Source organism: Myodes glareolus, chromosome 1, assembly GCF_982192425.1.
Source record: "Myodes glareolus chromosome 1, mMyoGla1.1, whole genome shotgun sequence".
In the NCBI taxonomy this organism is placed as follows: domain Eukaryota; kingdom Metazoa; phylum Chordata; class Mammalia; order Rodentia; family Cricetidae; genus Myodes; species Myodes glareolus.
This window is the reverse complement of record NC_142026.1, coordinates 77,498,477-77,521,655: the sequence shown is the minus strand read 5'-3', so window position 1 is coordinate 77,521,655 and position 23,179 is coordinate 77,498,477. Positions and strand designations below refer to the sequence as shown.

General features: G+C 39.6%; 1 protein-coding gene across 1 annotated transcript; it reads left to right on the top strand.

The window, feature by feature from the left end:
• Window positions 1-7,482: 7,482 nt before the first annotated feature.
• On the top strand, window positions 7,483-22,775 carry LOC125411840 (uncharacterized). Its single transcript, XM_085691154.2, has 5 exons — window positions 7,483-7,722; window positions 10,154-10,244; window positions 12,910-13,001; window positions 14,800-14,926; window positions 20,027-22,775. Exons 2-5 carry the CDS (start codon window positions 10,211-10,213, stop codon window positions 21,712-21,714), a joined length of 1,941 nt encoding a protein of 646 aa, XP_085547280.2. The 5' UTR covers window positions 7,483-7,722; window positions 10,154-10,210; the 3' UTR covers window positions 21,715-22,775.
• The last annotated feature ends 404 nt before the right edge of the window (window positions 22,776-23,179 follow it).

Below are 23,179 nucleotides of genomic sequence, written 5' to 3'. Positions count from 1 at the left end.
CTTATCCAAACTAAAAGACACAAAAAGAATATCAAATTAGCTGCGTGGTGGCACACACCTTTAATCCCAGCCCTCGGGAGGCAGAGGCAGGCAGATCTCTGTGAGTTCAAGGACAACCTGGTCTACTAGAGCTAGTTCCAGGACAGGTTCCAAGGCTACAAAGAAACTCTGTCTCGAAAAACCACACACACACACAAACAGAATATCAAATTAACAAAATCAAAAGCGAAAGGGGGAAGCATAAAAACAGACACAGAAAATCCAAAGAACCAATAAGTCATATTTATAAAACCTGTACTCCATAAAATTAGAAAAATTTTAAGAAGTACAATTTTATCAATATATGTGATATTATTTACCAAAGCTAAATAAAGATCAGTTAAATGATATAAATACACTTATAACACCTAAGAAAATAGATGTGGTCATTAAAACTCTCCCAAATTAAAAAAAAATCCCAGGGCCAGATGATTTTAGTACAGAATTTTAGCAGACTTTCAAAAATAGCTAATGCTGGTACTCCTCAAAACAGAAACAGAAGAAACACTGCCAATTTCATTTTATGATAACACAGTCACCCTAATAACCAAACCACACTAAGGTTCAACAAAGAGAATTATAGATCAATTTCCCTCATGAACATTGATGCAATAATACCCAACAAAATACTCAAAATGGAACCCAAGAACACATCAAGAAGATAATTCACCATGATCAAGTTGGCATGATCCCAGAGATGCAAGGATGGTTCAACATACAAAAATCTGTCAATGTAATCCACCATATAAACAAACTGAAAGAAAAAGCCCACATGTTCATTTAATTAGACGCTTAAAAAGCTTTAGACATGATCAAACATTCCTTCATGATAAAATACTTGGAGATATCAGGGGTACAAGGGACATACCTAAACATAATAAAGGCAATTTACATCAACCTGATTAGCCAACATCCTTAACTATCAGGAAAATGCAAACCAAAACGACTCTGAGATTTCATCTTACACCTATCAGAATGGCTAAGATAAAAAATACAAGTGACAGCTCATTCTAGTGGAAAAAGGGACTACTCCTGTGCTGTTGGGAGTGAAATCTTGTACAGCAACTTGTCAATGTGGTAGTTCCTCAGAAAACTGGGAACCAACCTACCTCAAGACCCAGCCATACCATTCTTGGGCATATATCCAAAGGATGGTCATATTTGCTCAACTATGTATATAGCAGCTTTATTTGTAATAGCCAGAAACTGGAAACAATCTAGATGATCCTCAACATTTCATATTATAACATTACTCACGATCAGAGACTCTACATTGCAAAGAAAAAGAACAAACAGGAAGAATATAATGTCAATTTTGGCTCTTCATACAGACTTACGTTTTGGGTGCCTTTGGAGCCTCTGTGACCAATAAATGCTAGGCAGAGCCATAGACAGGATGATCTAACTGACTTTTTAGGCCTGGGACCACATACCGTGCTTATTTCCTGCATCTGGGACAGCGAAAGTCTCTGCTTTCACCATTGCATTTAAACAAAATTGCATTTTATCTTAAAAGCACCTTTAGCATGAGTTGCAAAAGGAAACTTGTTTTTGAGTTAGTAAAATGACAAGAACACCATCTAGTGACAAGTAGTATACGGCGGAATAAACTCGGCACTGGGCTGTTAGCGATGCGCTAACATCCTGGAGACACTTTTTTTTTTTCCCCAAAATCCAAGTTTCTAAAAATGTCTCTTCCCAAGGCACAATTGGAGTATTTGGTTTTGACTTGTCTTGTTTGTGTTGACGATGGGACCCTGGCATCTGAATGTAGTCTTTTACCATTAGAGTTAAGTCTGTAGCTCGGGACTCTAGTAGTCAAGTCAAGGTTAGGCTGCCCATTGTTGATCTGGAAGGTTTCAGAACTCCGTGTGGGGGTCAGATATTGGGGTGCAGCGTCCTAGTAGATCCAGTTTTGGTCTAGTCAGGCAGCAAGCATATGGGAGGCTGTGCAGAGCAGGTCCAAGGCAATCTGACAGCAGGAGCATGTGGAAGGCAAGAATGGGAGGGACGGTTCAGTGTGGCTGGAATGCTCACCCTGAAACAGAGGTTGACCTTTGGGTGGGTGTAGAGGAAGCTTGGAGAATGCGAAGGGTTAAAGGAGAGAAGCTAAAACACCCAGTGAGTGAGTCCAGGAAAGTTGAACAGAGGAGTCAACCCCAGAAGTACCCATTCTTTCTTGTTGCTAGGGAGCCTGCACCATGGGGAATCCCGTTGTGCAGATCTGGATACAGAGGACACTGTGGCGTGGGGACACGAACCCCCACCCCTGAGTTTCAATCGCCGCATGGAACGGCCTGGGAAAGTCACCAGTCAGCAGCGCAGTGGTGGAACCGCAGACCAACTGTGCTGGAACCTCTAAGGTCAGAGGAGCTGCAGGACTGGGACATAAGGGAACGGACCAGGGGTTTGATCAGTTTCTCTACTGTTTATAAAGAAGCCGGCTCTCAAATTCTGCTTGGATGTCTTACTTTTGTTGGTAAAATTGCATTTTATCTTAAAAGCACCTTTAGCATGAATTGCAACAGGAAACGTGTTTTTGAGTTAGTTCATGTAATGTTAGATCATGTGAAGTGGACTAATCCCTTTTTTTCATTGATCTTGTGATGATTGCCAAAACATTCTTATAAAAATACTCTTGTAGAATATTTATCTGTTGATATTTGCTGACATAGTTCTCGTTGGTGTGTTGGAATCAACAAAACTTTTCACATTTACAATTATGCATTGGAACTTCTGTGTTCTTTACTCAAGAGTGTCGCATAGAACTGGGAACTTGGTATTTCTGGAGAGCTTTTAGATATTAATTAGTCTTGAAAGGAATGCCCTCAATATTAATTGAATCCACACATAAATATATATGTAGTGAGTTTCACAGGTATGGTTTTAAACAAACATTTAAAAGTAAACTTTTTATCCACCATTAATTTTCCATCTGAGACATATACACTCTGTGATGTAAATACAGCATTCTGAAAAGTGCCTTTGATAAGACTGGTGGCAAACCCTATAACCCCAGCACTGGGGAGGCTTACACAGGTGGATCTCAATGAGTTGGAGGTCGACTTGATCTATATAACAAGTTCCAGGACAGAGCTACATAGTGGAACCCTGTCTCAACAATCCATAAAATAAAAACAAAAACAAAATGAGAGGAAAGAAATGTATCTTCTTGTACTGGGTTCCTAATATTGGAATTTAGAGCCTGGAAAGTCACAGTGTGGTGTTGGAGAGTATCATGTCACAGTATTTTTATGGTAAGAAAGGACATAATAAGCCAAGCAGCAATGGTGTCACATGTTTTAAATTCCAACACTCTGGAGGCAAAGACAAATGGATCTGAGAGTTCCTTGCCAGCCTGGTCTACAGAGTGAGTTTAAGGATAGTCAGGGCTACACAGAGGAACCCAGATAGTTTACCTTCCTTCTTTGTTTTTATCTGCCCTTCTTCATAATAAAATTTGTCCCCTTGTGTCTCCATTTCCCCTTACACATCACTTGTTCCCTGTTATTTCCCCTCTATATTACTTTCCCACACCCCACAGTGGTCTGTTTTTATTTTTCTGGTTACCGCAGTCATTTCAGGTTGTGGACTCATATCTGAAGATTTGGAGCTGGGAATTTCCTATGAGAAAGAGCATGCATTGTCTGTTCTGGGTCTGGGTTACCTCACTCAATATGTTCTTATCTGCATCCAATCATATACTTGCAAAGTTCATGATTTCAGTTTTCTTTATAGGTGAATCATATTCCATAGTGTATATGTACCACATTTTCACTCCCCATTTGTCAGGTGAAGGACGTTAAAGTTGTTTTCTTTTTGTAGCTATTATGAGTAGAGCAGCAATGAACATGGGTAAACAAGTGTCACTGGAGTAGAAAGAATATCAAGTACTTTGAGGATATGACAAGGAGTGAAACAACTTGGTCATGTGCTAGATTTATTTAACTTTAGGTTTCTTAAATTTAATTAAGGATTCTCTACTTTGATTTCCAGAGAGCCTAGCCTTTTTGTTGATATGGTTTTGGTTTTTATGTTGTTGCTGGATGGATTATTGGGAGTGTTGTTTCTTTACTGTAAGAGTTAGAGATTTTCTGTCTTGCCCATGGATGATTACATCCCATTTCTCCTGTATTTATCTAACTCCTTGTAAAATTTATTATTTCCCATGTTCTCTTGAATTATTCTTCTGATTCTCTTGTGTTTGTTTTGCCTCTAATTTATTATCTGTAGTGCTGCTTTAGTGAATTCAATTGTGATAATTCATGACTGTCTTAAAATGCACTTTTATCTCCACCAATTTGAAGAGAGTATTTTTTTCCTGCAACAATATAGTTGATAGTGTTTTTCTCTCCAAGTTTCAAATATCATTCTATGCTCTCCTATCTTTGGGTTCATTGACCAGAAACCTGGTAGAATTCTGTTGCTTGGATCTTTCCATGTGTTTTGATATAATTTTTTAACAGCTTTCAGTATAATTTTTATTTTTATTTTTGATGCATTAATATGAAAGAGCAGAAAAGTCACCTATTCATTGTTCCTGAAGAGAAATGCAAAGAAGAAAAAGACAAAGAAATGGCTGGTTCTCCAGTAAATCTGTCCCAGGTCAGTGGGCATGTCCACTACTTTTCCTAGAAATGTTACAGTTTGAGATATTGGAAGCCTTTAATATTCTTCTTATTATTTTATAACTATATTGTAAAAATGTTACAAATAAACAATCAAAATTACACACTGAAATTTAGCAAAGCCAAAGACTATATAACTCAATGTACTTTTATGCAGTTAGAGTAGTCATTGGGATCAGAAGTTCTGGAGCCTCACATTTTATTTTATAGTTTTAATATTCAGTACATTTTAATCTACTTATCTACCATCAAAAAGTCAATAAAACAAAAAACCTGTGACAGAATTAGAGGTAGAAAAGCAATTAGCTTTATCTCATTTTACATAACTGGTGTTCTTTTCCTGCATTTAGTCCCACCTCACCCCCTGATATTTGTTTCTTGCTCTTTTCTCTCCATGTTCTACTGTACCCACATTATGTTGTTTCCATAAACATATATTAGTAGCTAGATTCTTTACATGGGGGAAAATGATTTCTTCTTTCTGACATTGTATAACCTCACATAATATTTCTTATTCTAAGTCCAAACATTCTTCTGCAAACTTATTTTACACTTTTCTCTTTTTCTGATTAAGATTATATTTTGTATATTGAAGCATTAATCTAATTACTCTTTATCAAAAAAATCCAGAGTCAAATATTGGGTAAGACCCTGAAATATTGGGTAAGACCCTGAAAAAGGAGCAGCCACCAGTAGCTTCCTACCTCTTCAGTTTCTTACCTTACCACCTCCTGTACTGTATCTCTTTCTCTGCTTTTCTCTCTCTGCCTCTCTCCTTCTCTGTATCTCTCCCTCCCTCTCTCTCTCTCTCTCTCTCTCTCTCTCTCTCTCTCTCCCTCCCCCCCCCAGTCCTCCACACCTCTATGGTTATCCAGTGACTAGCTTTGCCCTCTGACTTCAAGCAAGATTTATTTGTCATAACAATCAAAATAGCACACAACAATATATATATATATATATATATATATATATATATATATATATATATATATATACCATTTTTTATTGTCCAGTTATCTGTTCACAGACAATCAGGTTGAGTCCAGTGATGAATAAGCAGCAATACACATAGGGTGTAAATATCTCAATAGTGGGATGTGGAGTTCCCTGGGTTTATATGCAGGAGTAAAAGGACTGTTCATACAATAGTTCCTTCTATTTTGTTCTTTTGAGGGGGTCTCACCATGTAGCTATGCATGTCCTGGAACTCACTATGTACACCAGGCTGGTCTCAAGACCTGAGATTGACCTGTCTCTGCCTCTTGAATGCCGGTATTCAAGGCCTGTGCCAACGGGTCTGGCAAAGACACTTTTCAGAATGCTGTGGTTACATCAGAGTACATAACCTCAGATAAAAAATTAACGCTAAAAAGATTGCTTTTAAATGTTAATGTTTACAACCATACCCATGGAGCTTGAAAAAAAATATTTTCAGATTCTATCAAATCTGCAAGCATTCTTTTGAGGATTATTATCTAAAAGTTCTCTGGGAATGTGGGCTCCCCTGGTCCAGGTACCACTCTCTTGAATATGTAAATGGTTTAACAGGGAAATTAGCATGGATGAATGTGAGTTTCAAGAGCTTTGTGCTTTTCCACCATAACAAAGTGAATCAAGTTTGCAAATTCAGTCATTCTATTAGAGTTTGTTGTTGTTGTTGTTGTTGTTTGTTTTTCAAGGCAGAGTTTCTGTGTATCTTTGGAGACTGTCCTGGAACTAGCTCTTGTAGCCCAGGCTGGCCTCGAACCTCTGCCTCCCGAGAGCTGGAATTAAAGGTGTTCTCCTGGAACATGAAGCATTCCAAATTTTAACAACATAAAATAAATAATGTAAACAAAACTATAAATAGCAATGACACTGAAGAAGTAATAAAACGCCCCCTTAAGGCAACTCCATTAGCCAGATTAACAGGATTCGATCAACACTTCTAAGAACTAACATCAAATCTTCTTAAAATGCTTGACACAAAAAGCAATACTTCTGACACTTGGTATTTCTTGATATTAAATCAAATACTGACACAACCAAAAAGAATTTGCAGACTTATGTGAACAGTTAAAAAATTATTGTTAAGTATTTCACACAACACATACAGTGTGTGCCTCTGTATTGTGTGTGCCTCAGATACTCACTTTCACCTTCTACGCCTTGACTGCCCTGGACCACAAAACTCTCTATTGTGTTGGTTTCTATTGATTTTTCTTGGAATTCCCTTTGATTAACCAGGGCCGTCTCTGAGACTGTGGATTTGGAGCTATGTGTTGGGGCCTGATGGGCTCAGCAGAGAACTACAGCTAAAAGCAGTGACTCTTCTAACAAGCCTTTCATAGCCAACATCTGACTTTTTCAGACACCTATTTCTTTTGAAAATCCAAGTTCCTGAAATGTCTCTCCCCAAGGCACAATTGCAGTATTTGGCTTTGGTTTGTCATGTTTGTGTTGGGTTTGGGAATCTGGCATCTGAATTAAACCTGTTATTATTTGGTTAAGTATATAGCCGGGGAGGCTGGTAGTCACGTAGAGGTTAGGCTGCTCATCTTTTATCTGAAAGGTTCAGAATTCACTGTGGGGTCAGATACCGGGGTGCAGTGTCCTTCTAGATCAGTTCTGGTCATGGCTGGCAGCAAGCGGGTGGGGAGGTTGTGCAGAGCGGGTTCAGGACAGCCTGACAGCTGGAGCTGTGTGGAAGGCGACCTGAGACGGAGTGAGAGGGACTGGTTCCTTGGGGCGGAGACACTCAACAGGAAACAGAGCTTGGAAGGGAGGGGTACCTTAGGTGGCGAGGAGTCCAAAGTGGGAGGAGTTAGAGGAGTGAAGTGAAGGAAAGCTGAACCCTCGGTGGGAGAGGCCAGGGAAGTTTACTGAGGAGCCAAAGCCGGAAGTACCCAATACCCATTCCCTGTCGGTGCTCTTGGACCTGCACTGTGCGCAATCCCGTGGTGCAGACCTAGGTGTCGCGGGGGGCTCCCTGGAGCCGCAGTCTCCGCCGGGCGGCCTGGGAAAGTCAGCAGCTCAGTGGCGGGAACCGCAGCCCGGCGGCCCTGGAACCTCCCAGGTCAGAGTAGCTGCGGGGCTGGGACCCAGGAGGGAAAGGGACCAGGGGTGAGAGCAGTTTCTCTGCTGTTCAGAAGAAAGCTGGCTCCGAATTTCAAATTGTGCTGTGAATGTCTTTCCCTTTGTGTATTTAAGATCATATGTAATAAGCCTGTTTTTTTCAATTGATCTTCTGATTGCCAAAATATTCTTATAAAAATAATATAGTAGAACATTTGAATTCGGTTCTTGATATTTGCAAATACGGTTCTTTTTGCTGTGGTGGAAACGACAAAGCTCTTTAAAATTAACATTCTCATCCACGCTAACTTCCGTGTTACACCTGGGACGTGAGGACATAGCCTCCCTGGAAAGCTTTTAGATATTAGTTATGAAAGGAATGGCTGCAGGTTTAATTGACTATGAAGATATCTATTTGCGAGTTTTACATGTATGGTTGTTAACATTAGCACTTAAAAGTAAACTCTTTACTCATTAATTTTTCATCTGACACATACTTACTCTGTTAGGTAAACACAGCATTCTAACGTGTCTTAGCCAGACCTGATTGCATAGGCCTTGAATACTAGCACTCAGGAAGCAGAGGCTGGTGGATCGCTACGAATTTGAGACCAGTCAAGAGTAATAGCGAGTTCCAGGACACCCATAGCTACATCGTGAGACTCTGTCTCAAACAAACAACAAAAAGGCGGGTCGGGGTGGGGGTCGGGTATGTGTCTTCTTGTGCTGTGCTCTGAGTGTTGCACCTTCCAAGGAAAGCCCGGTATGCTATTTGAGGGTGTTAGGTCACAGTATTTTCATTTAGAAAAAGCATTATGAGTCAGGTGGTGGCGGTGCACGTCTTTATTCCCAGCACTCCAGAGGCAGAGGCAGGTGTTAAGAATATTTCCTAACTCGAGCTCTCTGCCAACGCAAAATCCCAATCAAGCCAAAGCAAAACGAATCGAATTAAGAAATATCCAGGTTTAATGGGAGTTCTGGGTTCTCGGGTGGTCCCCGGGGGAACCGGGAGGCTATGCAAACACGACCACCGACCACCAGGAGGAAGGAAAAGAGACCACGTGTTTTGTTTTGTTTTGTTTTGTTTTTGTGTGGGGGGGGTTCATTTAAATACTGTGGGGGAGTGGTCCCTACAAAGTGACTTTCAGGACAGCCAGGGCTTATGATGGAGCACCCTGACTCCATCTTGAGGAAGATATTTGTTATAAAGTCAGATGTTCATTTCCGTTTGCTGCTAAATTCAACTTGACTGTGCTCTAACCTGTTTTTGGAATTTGACATGCTCCCCACCCTCTGGAGTCTGACTCACAGTTTGAACATACCCTGATAAGATGTTCTGCCAAATAATTAGAAAATGTTTGGCTAAGTTCCTATTTAACAAAAGTTGGTCTGGAAGTCCACTAGCAGGTGAAAACCCCTTTGCCCTGCAGTTTTGGGAAATGTATAAGCCCCTCTTTTTCCTGAGTTCAATGCTGTATTTTCAAACCCTGCTTTAGGGAGATAACTCTGTCTGACAGAAAATAAAACTTGCTTAATTTGACCAAAGAATTTCATTCGGGATTATACTGCATAGAGAAACTTTTCTCAAAAAAAGGCATTATAGTATAGAATGATCTATAAAAAGCATCTTTTCAATAATTATGATCACGCATATCAGAATTATTATCATTTGCATCAGAAAAAAATGTCTGCAATAGTCTTTTGTCTCCTCGGTTCAAGAAAAGCATTGCCCATGGACAACATGACCAAACTGTTAGTTTTTGGTTCTTGTGTTTGCTTTGTTTGAGACCTGAACTCACTGTGTTTCTCTGGCCCAGAGCTCACCATGTGGATCCGGCTGGAATAGAAAACAGAGAGTTCCACCCACATGTTTCTCCCAAATGCTAGGATTAAACGTGTGGACAAACAGGACAATTCAAAGTGTTGTTTATTATTTTGTAGTCTGTTGATAGTCAGTGGTGTAACTGTGGACATCTCCCAGGAGGAGGGGCAATGCCTGGACTCTGCTCAGAGGGCTTTGTACAGAGACTGAATGTTACAGAATTGCAGTAGTCCAGTTTCTGTGGATAAGACTAGATTGCTTGCTCCTCCTGTGTGTGAATGAGTCTCACATCTCAAACAAATAAAAAAGAAATGTCATCGCTTCTTGTGTATGTCCCTTTGGGAAGTAAGGCTTCCATTATTTTTGGTCCATGATAAATTCAGAACCTCACCAATGTAAAATATTCTGATCCCTAACATCCATTTCTCCCCTGAGTTGTGAATTAAAGTGGGATTCACGTTATAATAACAGAATTCTGTCTTAATGATATCAGTATTCTGACCCTGCAGGACAATTGGGGAATCATTTGTGAATCCTCTCTTCATCTACTGAGCACAGTACTGTGTTAGAAATTCAGGTGCTTTCTGAAGAATCTCTTTTTCCTGTACAGGACTCACTGATCACACGGACCTGCTTCTCTGTGGAACAGAACAAAGAGGCCTGGAAGATGGAGAGAGAGCAGACAATAGCTAAGGATCCAAGTATGGTAGAGGGATTGGTGAAGGGATGGCAAGCGAATCAAGTGGAAGTAAGACAGGAAATCAGTTTTGCCATGAGTATTTTGCTACATGTATGACTGTATATCATGTGCATTCTAGAATTGTATGTATGGACTGATGGGAGTCACCCTCTAGGGTCTGAGAATGGAACCTGGGTCTCTAAAACAGTAACAGACAGTAGTACCCATGGAATAATTTCTCTAGCCTCTATTAAGTTTTACTTATGTGAGAATCAATAATAGAAAATAGTATAAAGCCCTTGTAGATATTTTTATGTAGGTGATCTAAAATCTTGACTTTACATAGGCATTTATTATTTCTTAGTAACTTTTTCTTTCATTGTTTTTAAAATACAACCTACTCAGTTTGTATATTTTCAAGGATGAACATTTGGTATTCGATAACCAGTCTTCTCTATTTCTCCAGTTCTCAGAATTCCTTAGTGTTTGACTTGAGTTTAGGCCTAGTGAGCTTCCTCCCTTCCATGTTAGCATGTCTCTTGGTGTTGTCCTTGTTCTGCTCATGTTTAGGCAGCCCTGTTTGTAAGATTTTATGCATGTAGCTTCTCTGACATTTCTAGGGGAAACAATCTCAGCAAAGATCCTGTTCCTAGTTCTACCCCCACACCCCAAGTCAGCTCCCTTCTCAGTGATCCCTGAGCCTGAGGTTCAGGTGTTGTGTTGCTTATAAGTCAGTGGGGATGGATCATCACAAGTCTTCATTTTGACTGATTGTGGTTTTCTGTAATAATCTCCGTGTGTTGTGAAAAGAATTTTCCTTGATGAGGAGCGAGGACTACATTTATCTGTTAGAATAAAAGTAAATATTTAGAATGCATTTTTAGGGATTAGGCCAATTTGGTAAAGTGATAGCTGTAGATTCCTTTGCAAGATTCTTGACTTAGTGGAACTGGCTAGGTTTCCAATACCAGGCATGTTTTCCTTCTTGTTGAAGTCTTAAGTTCACTTAGAAGCTGTTGGTTACCTCCAAGGTATGTGTGTATGTGTGTGCCACTCTTGCACCCTTAGGGCTATCATACAGTGCAGATCATTTCTATGGTTCATAGGTGTTACGGGTAGGATTGTTGGCTGGCTTCCTCCTTTGGATGTATGTTGCCTACTGGGACTTTGAAAGGCTAGTCCCCAGGCAGGAAGCTTTAAGGTCATATTCATCTTGAGTCCTCTACGATTTGTGTTTGAAGTGTGTGGCTTCTTTAGTACTAGGGACTCCACTTCTACCTATGGGAGGCAGCCATGGGCAACAGCAATGTCCTGTAATATTTGGAAGTGTCTTAGAACTGTGACCAACAACTTCAAAGCAGGTTTCTTACACCTGGTGTCAGTCATTTTGTTAGAAATTCTAGGACTCTAAGTGAGGAGCATCATCAGTGCAGTTGGGAAATTTTCATTTACTCTCTAAATGTATATGCTTACAGGGGCCTATATGTATTATAGGCATTTTTAATGGATGGATAATAGTCAAAAATTAGATGGATTCCCTATGACATTTTCAGCCATTCTTACTGTTATTTTACCCTCTTTCTTCAGTGTTTATATCTTCCCCTTCTCCATAATTAAATCCCTCCCTGTTTTTCCATTTTCCCCTTCAGATCATTTGTTCTCTGTTATTCCCCTTGCTTTTACTCTCCCACACCCTACGGTGGTCTCCTTTTACTTTCCTGGTTACTGCAGTCACTCCAGGTTGTGGATTCACATCTGAAGATTTGGAGCTAGGAACTTCCTATAAGAGAGAACAACTATTGTCTGTCTTTCTGTGTGTGGGTTACGTCACTCAGTATGATCTTTTCTAGGCAACCGCTTAGCTGCAAAGTTCATGACGTCAGTTGTCTTTACAGCTGAATCATATTTCATAGCATATGTGTACCACATTTTTACTGTTCATTTGTCAGTTGAAGGGCATTTAGCTTGTTTCCCTCTTGTAGCTTTTATGAGTAGAGCAGCAAAGAACATGAGTGAGCAAATATCTGTGAAGTGGTATGTCGAGTCCTATGAGCGTACACCACGGAATAGAACATCTGGGTCATGTGCTAGATTTATTTATCTTGAGGAGTTTTTTTTTAATTTAATTTACAATTCTTCATATTGATTTCCAGAGTGGCCAGAATTTTATTGGAAAGGATTTTTTTTGTTTTGTTTTGTTTTTGATGTTGTTGCTGGCTGGATATTTTGGGGATATTCTTCCTTCTCTGTGACTAATAGTGATTTGCTGTCTTCCCCATGGATGATTACTTCCAGCTCTCCTGTATTTATCTATTCTTCACATGAAATTTATGACTTCTCATGTTCTAATAGATGAATCCCCTTTTCTTCTATGTATAGTTTTCCTCAGAATTAGTATGTGTCATGTATCTTTAGTGAAATCAATTGTGTTAATTTGGGACTATCTTGAAGTGCACTTACGTCTCCACGAATTTTAAGAGAGTTTTTATCTAGTTGTAACAATATGGTTGGTGGTGATTTTCTTACCAGGCTTTAGATGTATTTACATGTTCTTCTGGCATTGGGATCACTGACGAGAAATCTGCTGTATTGTGTTGCATGGGTCCTCATGTGGTTTGACATCATTTTTTTTTATCAGTTTTCAATATTGATTTTTGCTTTTTCTTTTGGACGCCTCTATATGACAGGGCAACAAGCCATCTATTCATTGTTCCTGAAAGAGAAACTCAAAAAAAAAAAAGAGAAAGAAATGGCTGATTCTCCAGGAAAGATGTCCCAGGTCAGTGGTCATGTCTACTATTGCTATAGAAATGTTATATTTTGAGACATTGAAAGCATTTCATTTTTATTTCTGATTTTTTAAAAACTGTTATAAAAAACATTGCAAACAAACAACAAAAAGTTTGCATACTAAAAATAACCAGACCCAAAGAGTATATAACTCAATGTAATTTTATATAATTAAAGTTGTCATTGGGAACAGGAGCTTTGGAGCCTCTGGAGTCATGGAATTTTATATTTTCACTATCAAATATATTTTGTTGTAATTATGTACCAACACCACCACCCCCGCAAAAAAAAAAAAAAAAAAAAAAAACGGTGACAGAATTAGAACTAGAAAAGCACCTAGCTTTATATCCTTTTTCATAACTGGTGCTAATTATCTGTATTCGGTCCTTCTGCAACCTCTGATATTTAATCTTTCTTATTTTCTTCATGTTCTACTGTGCCCACACGCACTATTTGATTCTACATATGAAGGAAAACATGTTTTTGTTCTTTTTGACACTGTGTGACCTTATTGTTTATTTTAAATCCAACCACATCAGTGCAAATTTTTGTTACCTTTTTCTCCTCATCTGAATGGTATTTCGTTTTATATGTATACCGTTTTTGTTACCCTTACATCTGTTGTTAGATTATTAGGTTGATTACAGTACTTTGCTATGGTGAATAAAGCAGCAATAAACATGGGGTGTGAGGTGTAAATTCTCTGTATTGGGGTGTAGAATTTCCTTGGCATATACTTCGGAATGAAAGAGTTGTTCGTGCATTAGTTCTATCTTTAATATTTTTCAATAATCTCCAAACTGATTTCCATAATAGCTGTTTTACTTTGCAGCACACACACACACACACACACACACACACACACACACAAACACACACACACACCATCAGTGAATAAAGGTATCTTTCTTCTTTCGTTATCCTCTCTAACATTTGTTGTTAAATTGATTGATGTCAGTGTGCCTGGGGTGAGGTGGTATGTCAAAGTAGTTTTAGTTTGCATTTCCATGATGACATTTTAGGAATTTTGAACAGTTTTTGCGATATTTATTGGCCATTTGTGTTTATGTCTTAGCAAAGTGTCTATTCAGCTCATTTGCCCATTTACTGATTATCAATTTCATTCCATTGCTATTTAATTTCTAAAATTGTTTGTAAATTCTAAGTATGAGCCCCTTTCCAAATTGTCTCTGGTACAGATTTCCTCCCATTCTGTGGGTATCTGTGTGCTCTGCTCAGTATTTCCTTTGATAAACAAACATTTTATATTCATGTAGTCCAATCTATCAGTACTTGGGATAAGTTCCTGTGATGTTGATGTTTTTGCTATTCAAAAAGTTCGTCCCCATCCTATATCCTGAAAGATATCTCTATGTTTTTTAAATTTTTGTGTTTCTGCATTTAAAAATGGTTTTGAACCATTGTAGCTTGGCACATTGTAACATTTACGGGTACAGCATTTAAAATCACATTTCCTCATTACAGATTTTTCTTCTGAGACATGTATGCTGTGATCCTGTGGGATATGAACACAGCATCTATAACAGATAGACAACCATGTTCAGACCTTAAATGTGTGTCTTGTTTCATGTACAATGGCTATGAAACTATTGTGTCATCTTGTTCTCACAGATAGAAAAGCCTTTATACAATGTGACTATATTAGAAATCATCTTTTTGTATAATTGTTTTTACTCATCTACATCCCTAATTTCATTAAGTCTTTTTACATCCAGGAAAGCACTCTGTCTGGGATCATGTGATCAAACTGTACTTTTTTGTTTCAGTGTCTATTAGCATTCTGGGATGTAGCTGTAGACTTCTCCCAGGAGGAGTGGGAATGCCTGGACTCTGTGCAGAGAACTTTGTACATTGATGTGATGTTGGAGAATTACAGCAACCTGGTCTTTGTGGGTGAGAACATTTTGCTTATAGAATTCCTAAGTCATCCTTTATATGTACCAAATTTATAGGTTGTAAACTATTAAACTGTCTTGGAAATAACAGGAGAGGATGGAAAGCTTGGTAGAAAAGAACTTTTTCTTGGTATGTGTTGTTTTAATTTTCCTTTAGAAGTGTCACACATTTGGGCTCCAGGATGCATTCAGAAAACTCAGCAGCATATAACGTTTCCACCATGTCTTCCTTTTCATTTTTTTCCCTTTTATTGAAGTAGACTCTTTCCTTATACATTGTCTCAGTCAGAGATTCTTTTGCTGTTAAGAGACATCATGACCACAGCAACTCTTATAAAGGAAAACACTTAATTGAGTTGGAATCGTATAGTTTCAGAGGTTTAGTCCATTGTCATCATGGCCAGGGATCATGTAGACTGACAATATGGTAGCATGAAGGCACACGTGATGCTAGAGAGGTAGCCGAGAATCATACATTTTGCAGGTAACAGGAAATAATTGTTTCACTGGGCTTGGTTTGAGCATATATGAGACTTCAAAACCTGCCCCACAGTGACACACTTCCTGCAACAAGGTCTATCCACTCAAACAAGGGCACGTCTCCCAAGAGCATTACTCCCTATTGGAAGGCATTTTCTTTCAAACCACCACATTCCACTCGCTGGCCCCCATAGTCTTATAGCCATATCATAATTCAAAAATGGATTCAGTTCGACTTCAAAAGTCCTCATAGTCTGTTGCAGTCTCAAACTTACTTAAAAGTCTAAAATTCAAAGTTTCTTTTGAGATTTATGCAATCTCTTAATTGTAACCCTTTATAAAACCAAAGTAAAAAAAAATCTCATATTTCCAACAGGTAATGGCACAGGATATGTTGGGAAGGGAGCCTAGCAAGAAAATACTAGACCAAGGCAAGTTTATAATCCAGCTGAGCATAATCTCCATGTCTGATGTCAAAACACTCTTCTGATATCCAACTCCTTTCAACTGTGTTGAATACAACATATTTCTTTTTCATGGACTGGTTCCACTCCCTGTTAGTAGCTTTCTTGGGCAGGTATCCCAAGGGTATGGAATCTCTAACATCTTGGGTTCTCCCAGGCAATCCAAGGTTCAAGCAATGGCCTCTCTTTGCCTCCATTCATGGACACCCCTGACACATGCCTGGCCTTAGCAACTTTCCTTAGTCTCAGTGGCAAATTCCATAGCCCCTTTCTTCTATGCTTAACTCCAGAACCATGAGCCTGAAACTGACAAGTTCTGCTGCTTACTGGGGCTGGAACATGGATGTCTTGTTCAATTACATCTTCACCAACTTCAGTTTTTGATGATTTTCTTCACTGTATAAGCTTGGCTCTTCTGGAATTTGCTTTGTAGATCATGCTGGCCTCAAACTCAGAGATCCACTAGCCTCTGTCTTCTCAGTGCTTGTCTTAAATGTGTGCACCACCACACTTGGCTGTAAGCTTTTCTTCAGTTTCTTTTTACAAGTTCAAAACTTAGCTACGGCAGTTCTTGCCCAGAGGTCAACACTCCCTTTATTCCATTTCTTAATCTGTTTATCTCAATGAACATAGGGACTTAGCACCATTCCACTTCCTAGTGCTCCTTATCCCCTCAAGGGGATACATTTTCTTTCTCCATTTCATTATAAATTTTTATTAGAGTTAACACTGATAAACACATGACAGAAGACTCTATACCTGACTGTTTTGAAATTTTCTCTACAAATGGAATTTGTATAAAACCCCTCACTTTAGCCTCAGGCAAACTCTTTGGACAAAGGCAAAAAGCAGCCACTTTGTTCACCAAAATATCACAAGAACAATCTCTAGACAATACTCCTCTGAACTCTCTTTTGCCAGCTCCCACAGTTCATCAAATCATGCTCAGCACCACTCTCTTCCATGCTACTACTATTATGTCTCATTAAGTAATACTTAAAGCTTTCAGTTGCTTTTCAAACCCAAAGTACCAAAGTCCAAATTCCTCCAAACAAAAACATGGTCAGGCCTATCATAGCAATACCCCACTCCTAGTACCAACCTCTGTCTTAGTTGTCTGAGTTAAGGTTTCTATTTCTGTGAAAAGATATCATGGCCATGGCAGCTTATTAAGGAAAGTATTTAACTGAGCTGTTGACTTACAGTTTCAGAAGTTTAGTCTATTATCATCCTTGCTGGGGACCATGATCACTGGGAGCATGGCAACATACAGACAGTCACAGTGCTGGAGAGATGACTGAGAATTCTTTACTTTGCAGAAAACAGGAAGTGAACTATCTCACTAGGCATGGCTTGAGCATATATGGCTCCTCAAAACCCACCCCACAGTGACATATTTCCTCCCACAAGGCCACACCTACTCCAATAAGGCCACACATCCTAATAGCACCACTTGCTATGGGTGCCATTTTCTTTCAAACCATGACATATCCTGATTATACTTTTTCTTCCCTCCACAACTCAGTTTCTCACCATATCCCCTTTCCTCAATATCCACTCCTATCTTTCACTAGGAAAAAAAAAACAGGCCTCTAAGAAATAACAACGAAACATGACAAAGTAAAATTAAAAAAGATAAAGCAAAAACCATCATACTGAAGTTAAACAAGGTAACCCAACAGAAAGATAAGACTCCTAAGAAAAGGCACAAGAATCAGAGACCCTTTTGTTATCACACTCAGTAGTCCCATGATAAGACTAAGCTTAAAGGTGTAATATGTAGGAAGAGGACCTAGTGCAGACCCATGGAGGCCTTGTGCCTGCTACTTTAGTCTTTGTGAGTTCACTTGCACTTGGCTAAATTGATTTGAGGGTCTTATTCTGCTGGTGTCCTCCATCCAACTAGCTCCTATACTCTTTTCACTTTTTATTTATTTATTTATTAAAAATTTCCACCTCCTCCCCACCTCCCACTTCCTTCCCACTCCCCCGAGTCCTTTCCCTCCCTCTCCAGTCCTAAGAGCAGTCAGGGTTCTCTGCCTCATGGGAAATCCAAGGTCCTCCCCCCCTCCATCCAGGTCTAGGAAGGTGAGCATCCAAACAATCCAGGCTCCCACAAAGCCAGTCCATGCAGTAGAATCAAAATCCAGTGCCGTTGTCCTTGGCTTCTCAGTCAGCCCTCATTGAAAGCCACGTTCAGAGAGTCCGGTTTGATCACATGCTCCATCACTCCCAGTCCAGCTGGCCTTGGTGAGCTCCAATTAAATCAGTCTCACCATCTCAGTGGGTGAACTCACCCCTCGTGGTCCTGACTTCCTTGCTCATGTTCTCCCTCCTTCTGCTCCTCATTTGAACTTTGGGAGCTCAGTCCAGTGCTCCAATATGGGTCTCTGTCTCTCTCTCCATCCATCGCCAGATGAAGGTTCTATGATGATATGCTATGCAAGATCCTGAACTCTGAGGGGAGGGAATTGATGGAACTATCCCATGTAGACTCTCTCTCTACATATTCTCTGGCTGTAGGTTTCTGCATCTGTTCCCATCTGCTCCTGGAGAAAATTTCTCTAATGATGACTGAATATATCATGGGTATAGCACAATATCATTAAGATTCACTTTATTGATACCTTTTTTTTAGACCAGTAGTGTTTGATATTACCCTATGTCTCTGTGCTATCTATTTTCTGCCCTTAGTTACCAAAACAGTATCCATTGTGGGTTATGTCTTATGGATTGGACCTTAAGTCAAATAAAACATTTATTGACTACTTCCACAATTTCTGTACCTATATTTTCCTAGCATATCTTTTAGCAGGACAGATTGTAGTTCATACATTTTGTGTCAGATTCCAGCCATATCATAAAGTTCCATGTTCATCATTACATTGTTTTAATTGTGAGAAATACTCAAGATATGCAACTTAAGATTTTCCCTAAATATGCCGAATACTCTGATAGAAAATAGAAATTGCAAAAGTCACTTCTAGATCTCTCTACCATTTTTTTTCTTCATATACTAAGCCCAGTACCATGTTAAACATCTGTATTCTTCTTTAAAATTCTGTCATGGGTCATGAGCTACTTCACAGTACATATGGATTATTGTATACAAGGTAGGGTGGATACCAGTCCAGAGCAAATGAAATGGCCCTGGAATGTGGAGAGATGGGCTGAGAATATTTTTGCAATATTTAATTCCACTTGAAAGGATTTCTGATAACTGAACTTAGTATAGTGTATTGGCCCCAGCATGCATACTGCCTATTGTAACTGTTAGAAGGCACTGTGCCTTTTACACCTGAGTTATGATGACTTAATACTACTATAAAATGGGATTTTATTTGAATGTATTTATATCAAATTGGAATAATTTTACAAATTCTAAGTCTAACATTAGTCCATGAAGTAAGATTATTCTATAATGGCCTTCCTTGCATGTATGTCTTCACATTGCATCTTTCATTTTATTCCCAGTAGAGAAAACACAAACACCTTTGGGAAATATTCTCAGGAATCAGTGTACAGAGTAGACTTGAGAATAGCCGTATGAGGAAAGTTAAGAAACACAGCAGTGAGTGGAGCTCAGACAGTGGAGGACAGAAACTAGCAATAACTGCCCATGACAGTCTTGTCACAAATGATCTAGAACATCTGCTGTCTAGGAGAATAGTAGCTTTGCACCCACTACTTTTGAAGAATCTAATGGGTCTTCTAGCAAAAGCAATAAACTCTGTGATGCTTTTTTTGAGTAAACCTTTAATCTGAAGAGGAATTCTGAACTGTAGTCTCTGCATTGCTCTTCATGAGTAGGTACAAATATGGTAAACCTGGGATTGAATTAAACTCTTTTTTCATCAATGTCTGAGGAAATGCATACTTAAAAATAGAGGTGCATATTCTAAATATAATAAGTCAGTAATCTCCATCCCAAGGACTAATTACCAATTCCTCAAATATTTGTTTCCTCTTTCATGAAGGCTGTCACTCTCTTTTTGCAAAAATTCATATAATTGTAGCGAAAAAATATGCTGACTACTGGGAGTTTTATTTGAAATAGACGTAAGTTGACTTATCTAACAGAAAACTTAAAGAGATCATCATTTATCAAATGTTAAATGTTGGAACAAGCCTTAGTAATCTATATCATTTTCTAGAGAACTATTACAAATGTGATCCTGTCCATCAGCATGTGAATAATGAAAAGAAGTCTCATCAGTGTAATGAGCTTGGCAACGTGCTTCAGGACCTCTCCACATGTGCACTTAATAAAACAAGTGAAACTCCAGAAAACTCTAATGACTGCAGATGCAGTAATCACAGGGATGCCTCTATTGACGCATCAAATATCAATAGACATAAAAGTATGCATACTGGAGAAGAACTTTGTAAATTTAAAAACTATGAGAAATCTTTAAATTTGTGGTCCCACATTATTCAAAATCAGAGAGTCTACACTGCAAAAAAAGAGCACAGGCAGGGACAATATGATGACGATTTCAGCTATGGTATTTTACAACAAACTAAATACATTGGAAAGAAACCACATCAGTGTAGGAAATGTGGAAAATCCTTCAATACTGCCTCAAGCCACACTGTACATCAGAGAGTTCATACTGGAAAGAAACCCTACAAATGCAACATTTGTGACAAATCTTTTAACCAGTACGCAAATCTGAAAACACATCAAAGACTTCATACTGGGGAGAAACCTTACATATGCGAAGAGTGTGGAATGTCATTTCGTCAGTTGTCAGCACTTAAAAACCATTGGAAAATGCATACTGGAGAGAAGCCTTACAAATGTCAGGTATGTAACAAATCCTTTACTGTGAAGTCAACTCTTACAAAGCATCAGAGAATTCATACTGGAAAGAAACCCTACAAGTGCAACGTTTGTGACAAATCCTTTAGTCAGTGTTCAAGTCTGAAAACACATCAAAGACTCCATACTGGAGAGAAACCTTACAGATGCAGAGAATGTGGAAAGTCCTTTCCTCAGTTATCAGTACTTAAAAGCCATCAGAAAATGCATACAAACAAAAGACATGCTGGAGAAACGCTTTATCAATGCAATGAGTGTGACAGATCCTGTAGACACTATTCATCATTAAAAAGGCATCAAAAAATTCATTCTCTAGAGAAATTATACACATGCAAAGAATGTGGTAAGTCCTTCCTTGAATTATCACACCTGAGAACCCATTACAGAATCCATACAGGCGAGAAGCCTTACAAATGTGAGATATGTGACAAATGCTTTACCACAAGCTCAATTCTTAAAACACATCAGAAAATTCATACTGGAGAGAAACCATACAAATGTATGCTATGTGACAAATCCTTTATCCAGGACTCACATCTTAGAAGACATCAAAGAGTTCACACTGGAGACAGACCTTACAGTTGTAACGAATGTGACAAATCTTTTTCTAAGAGCTCAACTCTTAGAGAACATCAGAAAATTCATACTGGAGAGAAAACTTACAAATGCAAAGCCTGTGACCTATCCTTTACCCAGTATTCAATTCTGAGAAAACATCAGAAAGTTCATACTGAAGTGAGACATAACTTCTGTAAGGAATGTGGCAAATCTTTTACTAGAAGCTCATATCTTAGAATACATCAGAAAATTCATACTGGAGAGAAACCGTACAAATGCAAAGACTGTGACAAATCCTTCACCCAGAGTTCAAATCTTAGAACACATTGCAGAGTTCATACAGGAGAAAGACGGTGCATATGTAAGGAATGTGGTGAATCTTTTACTAAGTTCTCAACTCTTCGAGCACATCAGAAAATTCATACTGGAGAGAAAAATGCCATTGTGCATAATGTGATGTAGCATTTATCTGGTATTCTCTGCTTACAAATCACAACAGTATGCACAAAGTGTGGCATGCCACGTCCACCAGCAGAAGAGATGACCACAGCAGGATTCTGCTTAGAACACACTTTATTGGGAGCACACAACTTGAGAATGATGGCGAAGGACCCAGATCCCAGGCGTGCACTGCTTATAAACAGTAGAGAACAAAAGCCATGATGGTCTAGGTCCCTCCTGAGCATATGGGTCAGCTCATGATTTGAGGCTGGATCGCACCACTGGGTGGGGGGGGACGCGCGAAACGCCTCTGGGCGAGATGGAGGCTTGATGCCAAGTGGAGACGGCGAGCAGGCAAGCGAGAACATGTCGGCGCCATGGCGCCCTACTTCTCCCCCTTTAATGTTTATTATAGAGCAATCTGGGGCATACCCGATCGAGGCCGGGACTTCATGGGGAACCAGCCGATCAACGATAGGGGCCCCTGCCCTGGAGAGAAGAAAGGAAAACCAGCACCCTCCCATGTGCAATGGCAATAAGGCCTATGGAGTGCAAAGGCTACTGGCAACCAAAGAGGGCATGCCTTACTAGGTGCATTGACAGCAAGGTCCCTAGGTGCCAAGGCCGTGTCCTACAAATCTCTCTTAAGGCTGGCAAACCAAACTTGGGGGGAGACGCCATGATCAAGTGTCGCTAAAGCCTGAATGATCACAGCTTTTTCTCGGGCTTGCCGTGCTCGGAGGCGACACAAGAACCACAGACACAGAAAAACGCCAAGACAGCAAACAGCGCCAACAATGCCCACCCCAACCCATTCTTTGAAGAAGGAGAAAGCTGAGGACAGCCATTCAGTAAAGTCCCCGAAGGAGATGGGCTCGAGTCGGGTTTTGTTGAGGGTGATGATCTGGAACAACTGCTGTTGAATGAGCTGCTCGACCTCTCTGGTCCAGTTGCCCGCCAGATATTCTCCCAATCTTTTGCTTTGGTTTCCTACATCAGAAAACTTAAGCGGAGTTATGCATACATGTCTTGTTTGAGACACACATCCTATCTGAACTAAATTAAACAAATCTTCCACCTGAGTTTGTATCAAGTCTATTCTTTGATTAGCCGCCACAATGCCTGACAGCAAATGTTTATTAATTTGATTCTGGGTCTCCAAAACCATGAACATTTGTTGAACAACGTCATTTATGGTTCTTGCTGTTTGTACTTGATTAGTCATGGCCACAGCCACAGTGACAGCACTAGCGGCAGAGAAGACAATGGCAGTCACAATGGCTGCTGTGATGCCAAAATCCCTTCGTTCCCTCAAAAGTGAGACCAATGGAAAGGTCTCAGGGTCAGCCTCAATTGGGATGGGAACGAGGGTCGGTACTTTCATGACCACAGCTAACGGCCAAGTGTCATTCCAGCATTCTGCAAGAGCGCATTGTGTGGATTTACAGTCCACTGTTGTAACATTATGCTCAGATGGATTAATAAG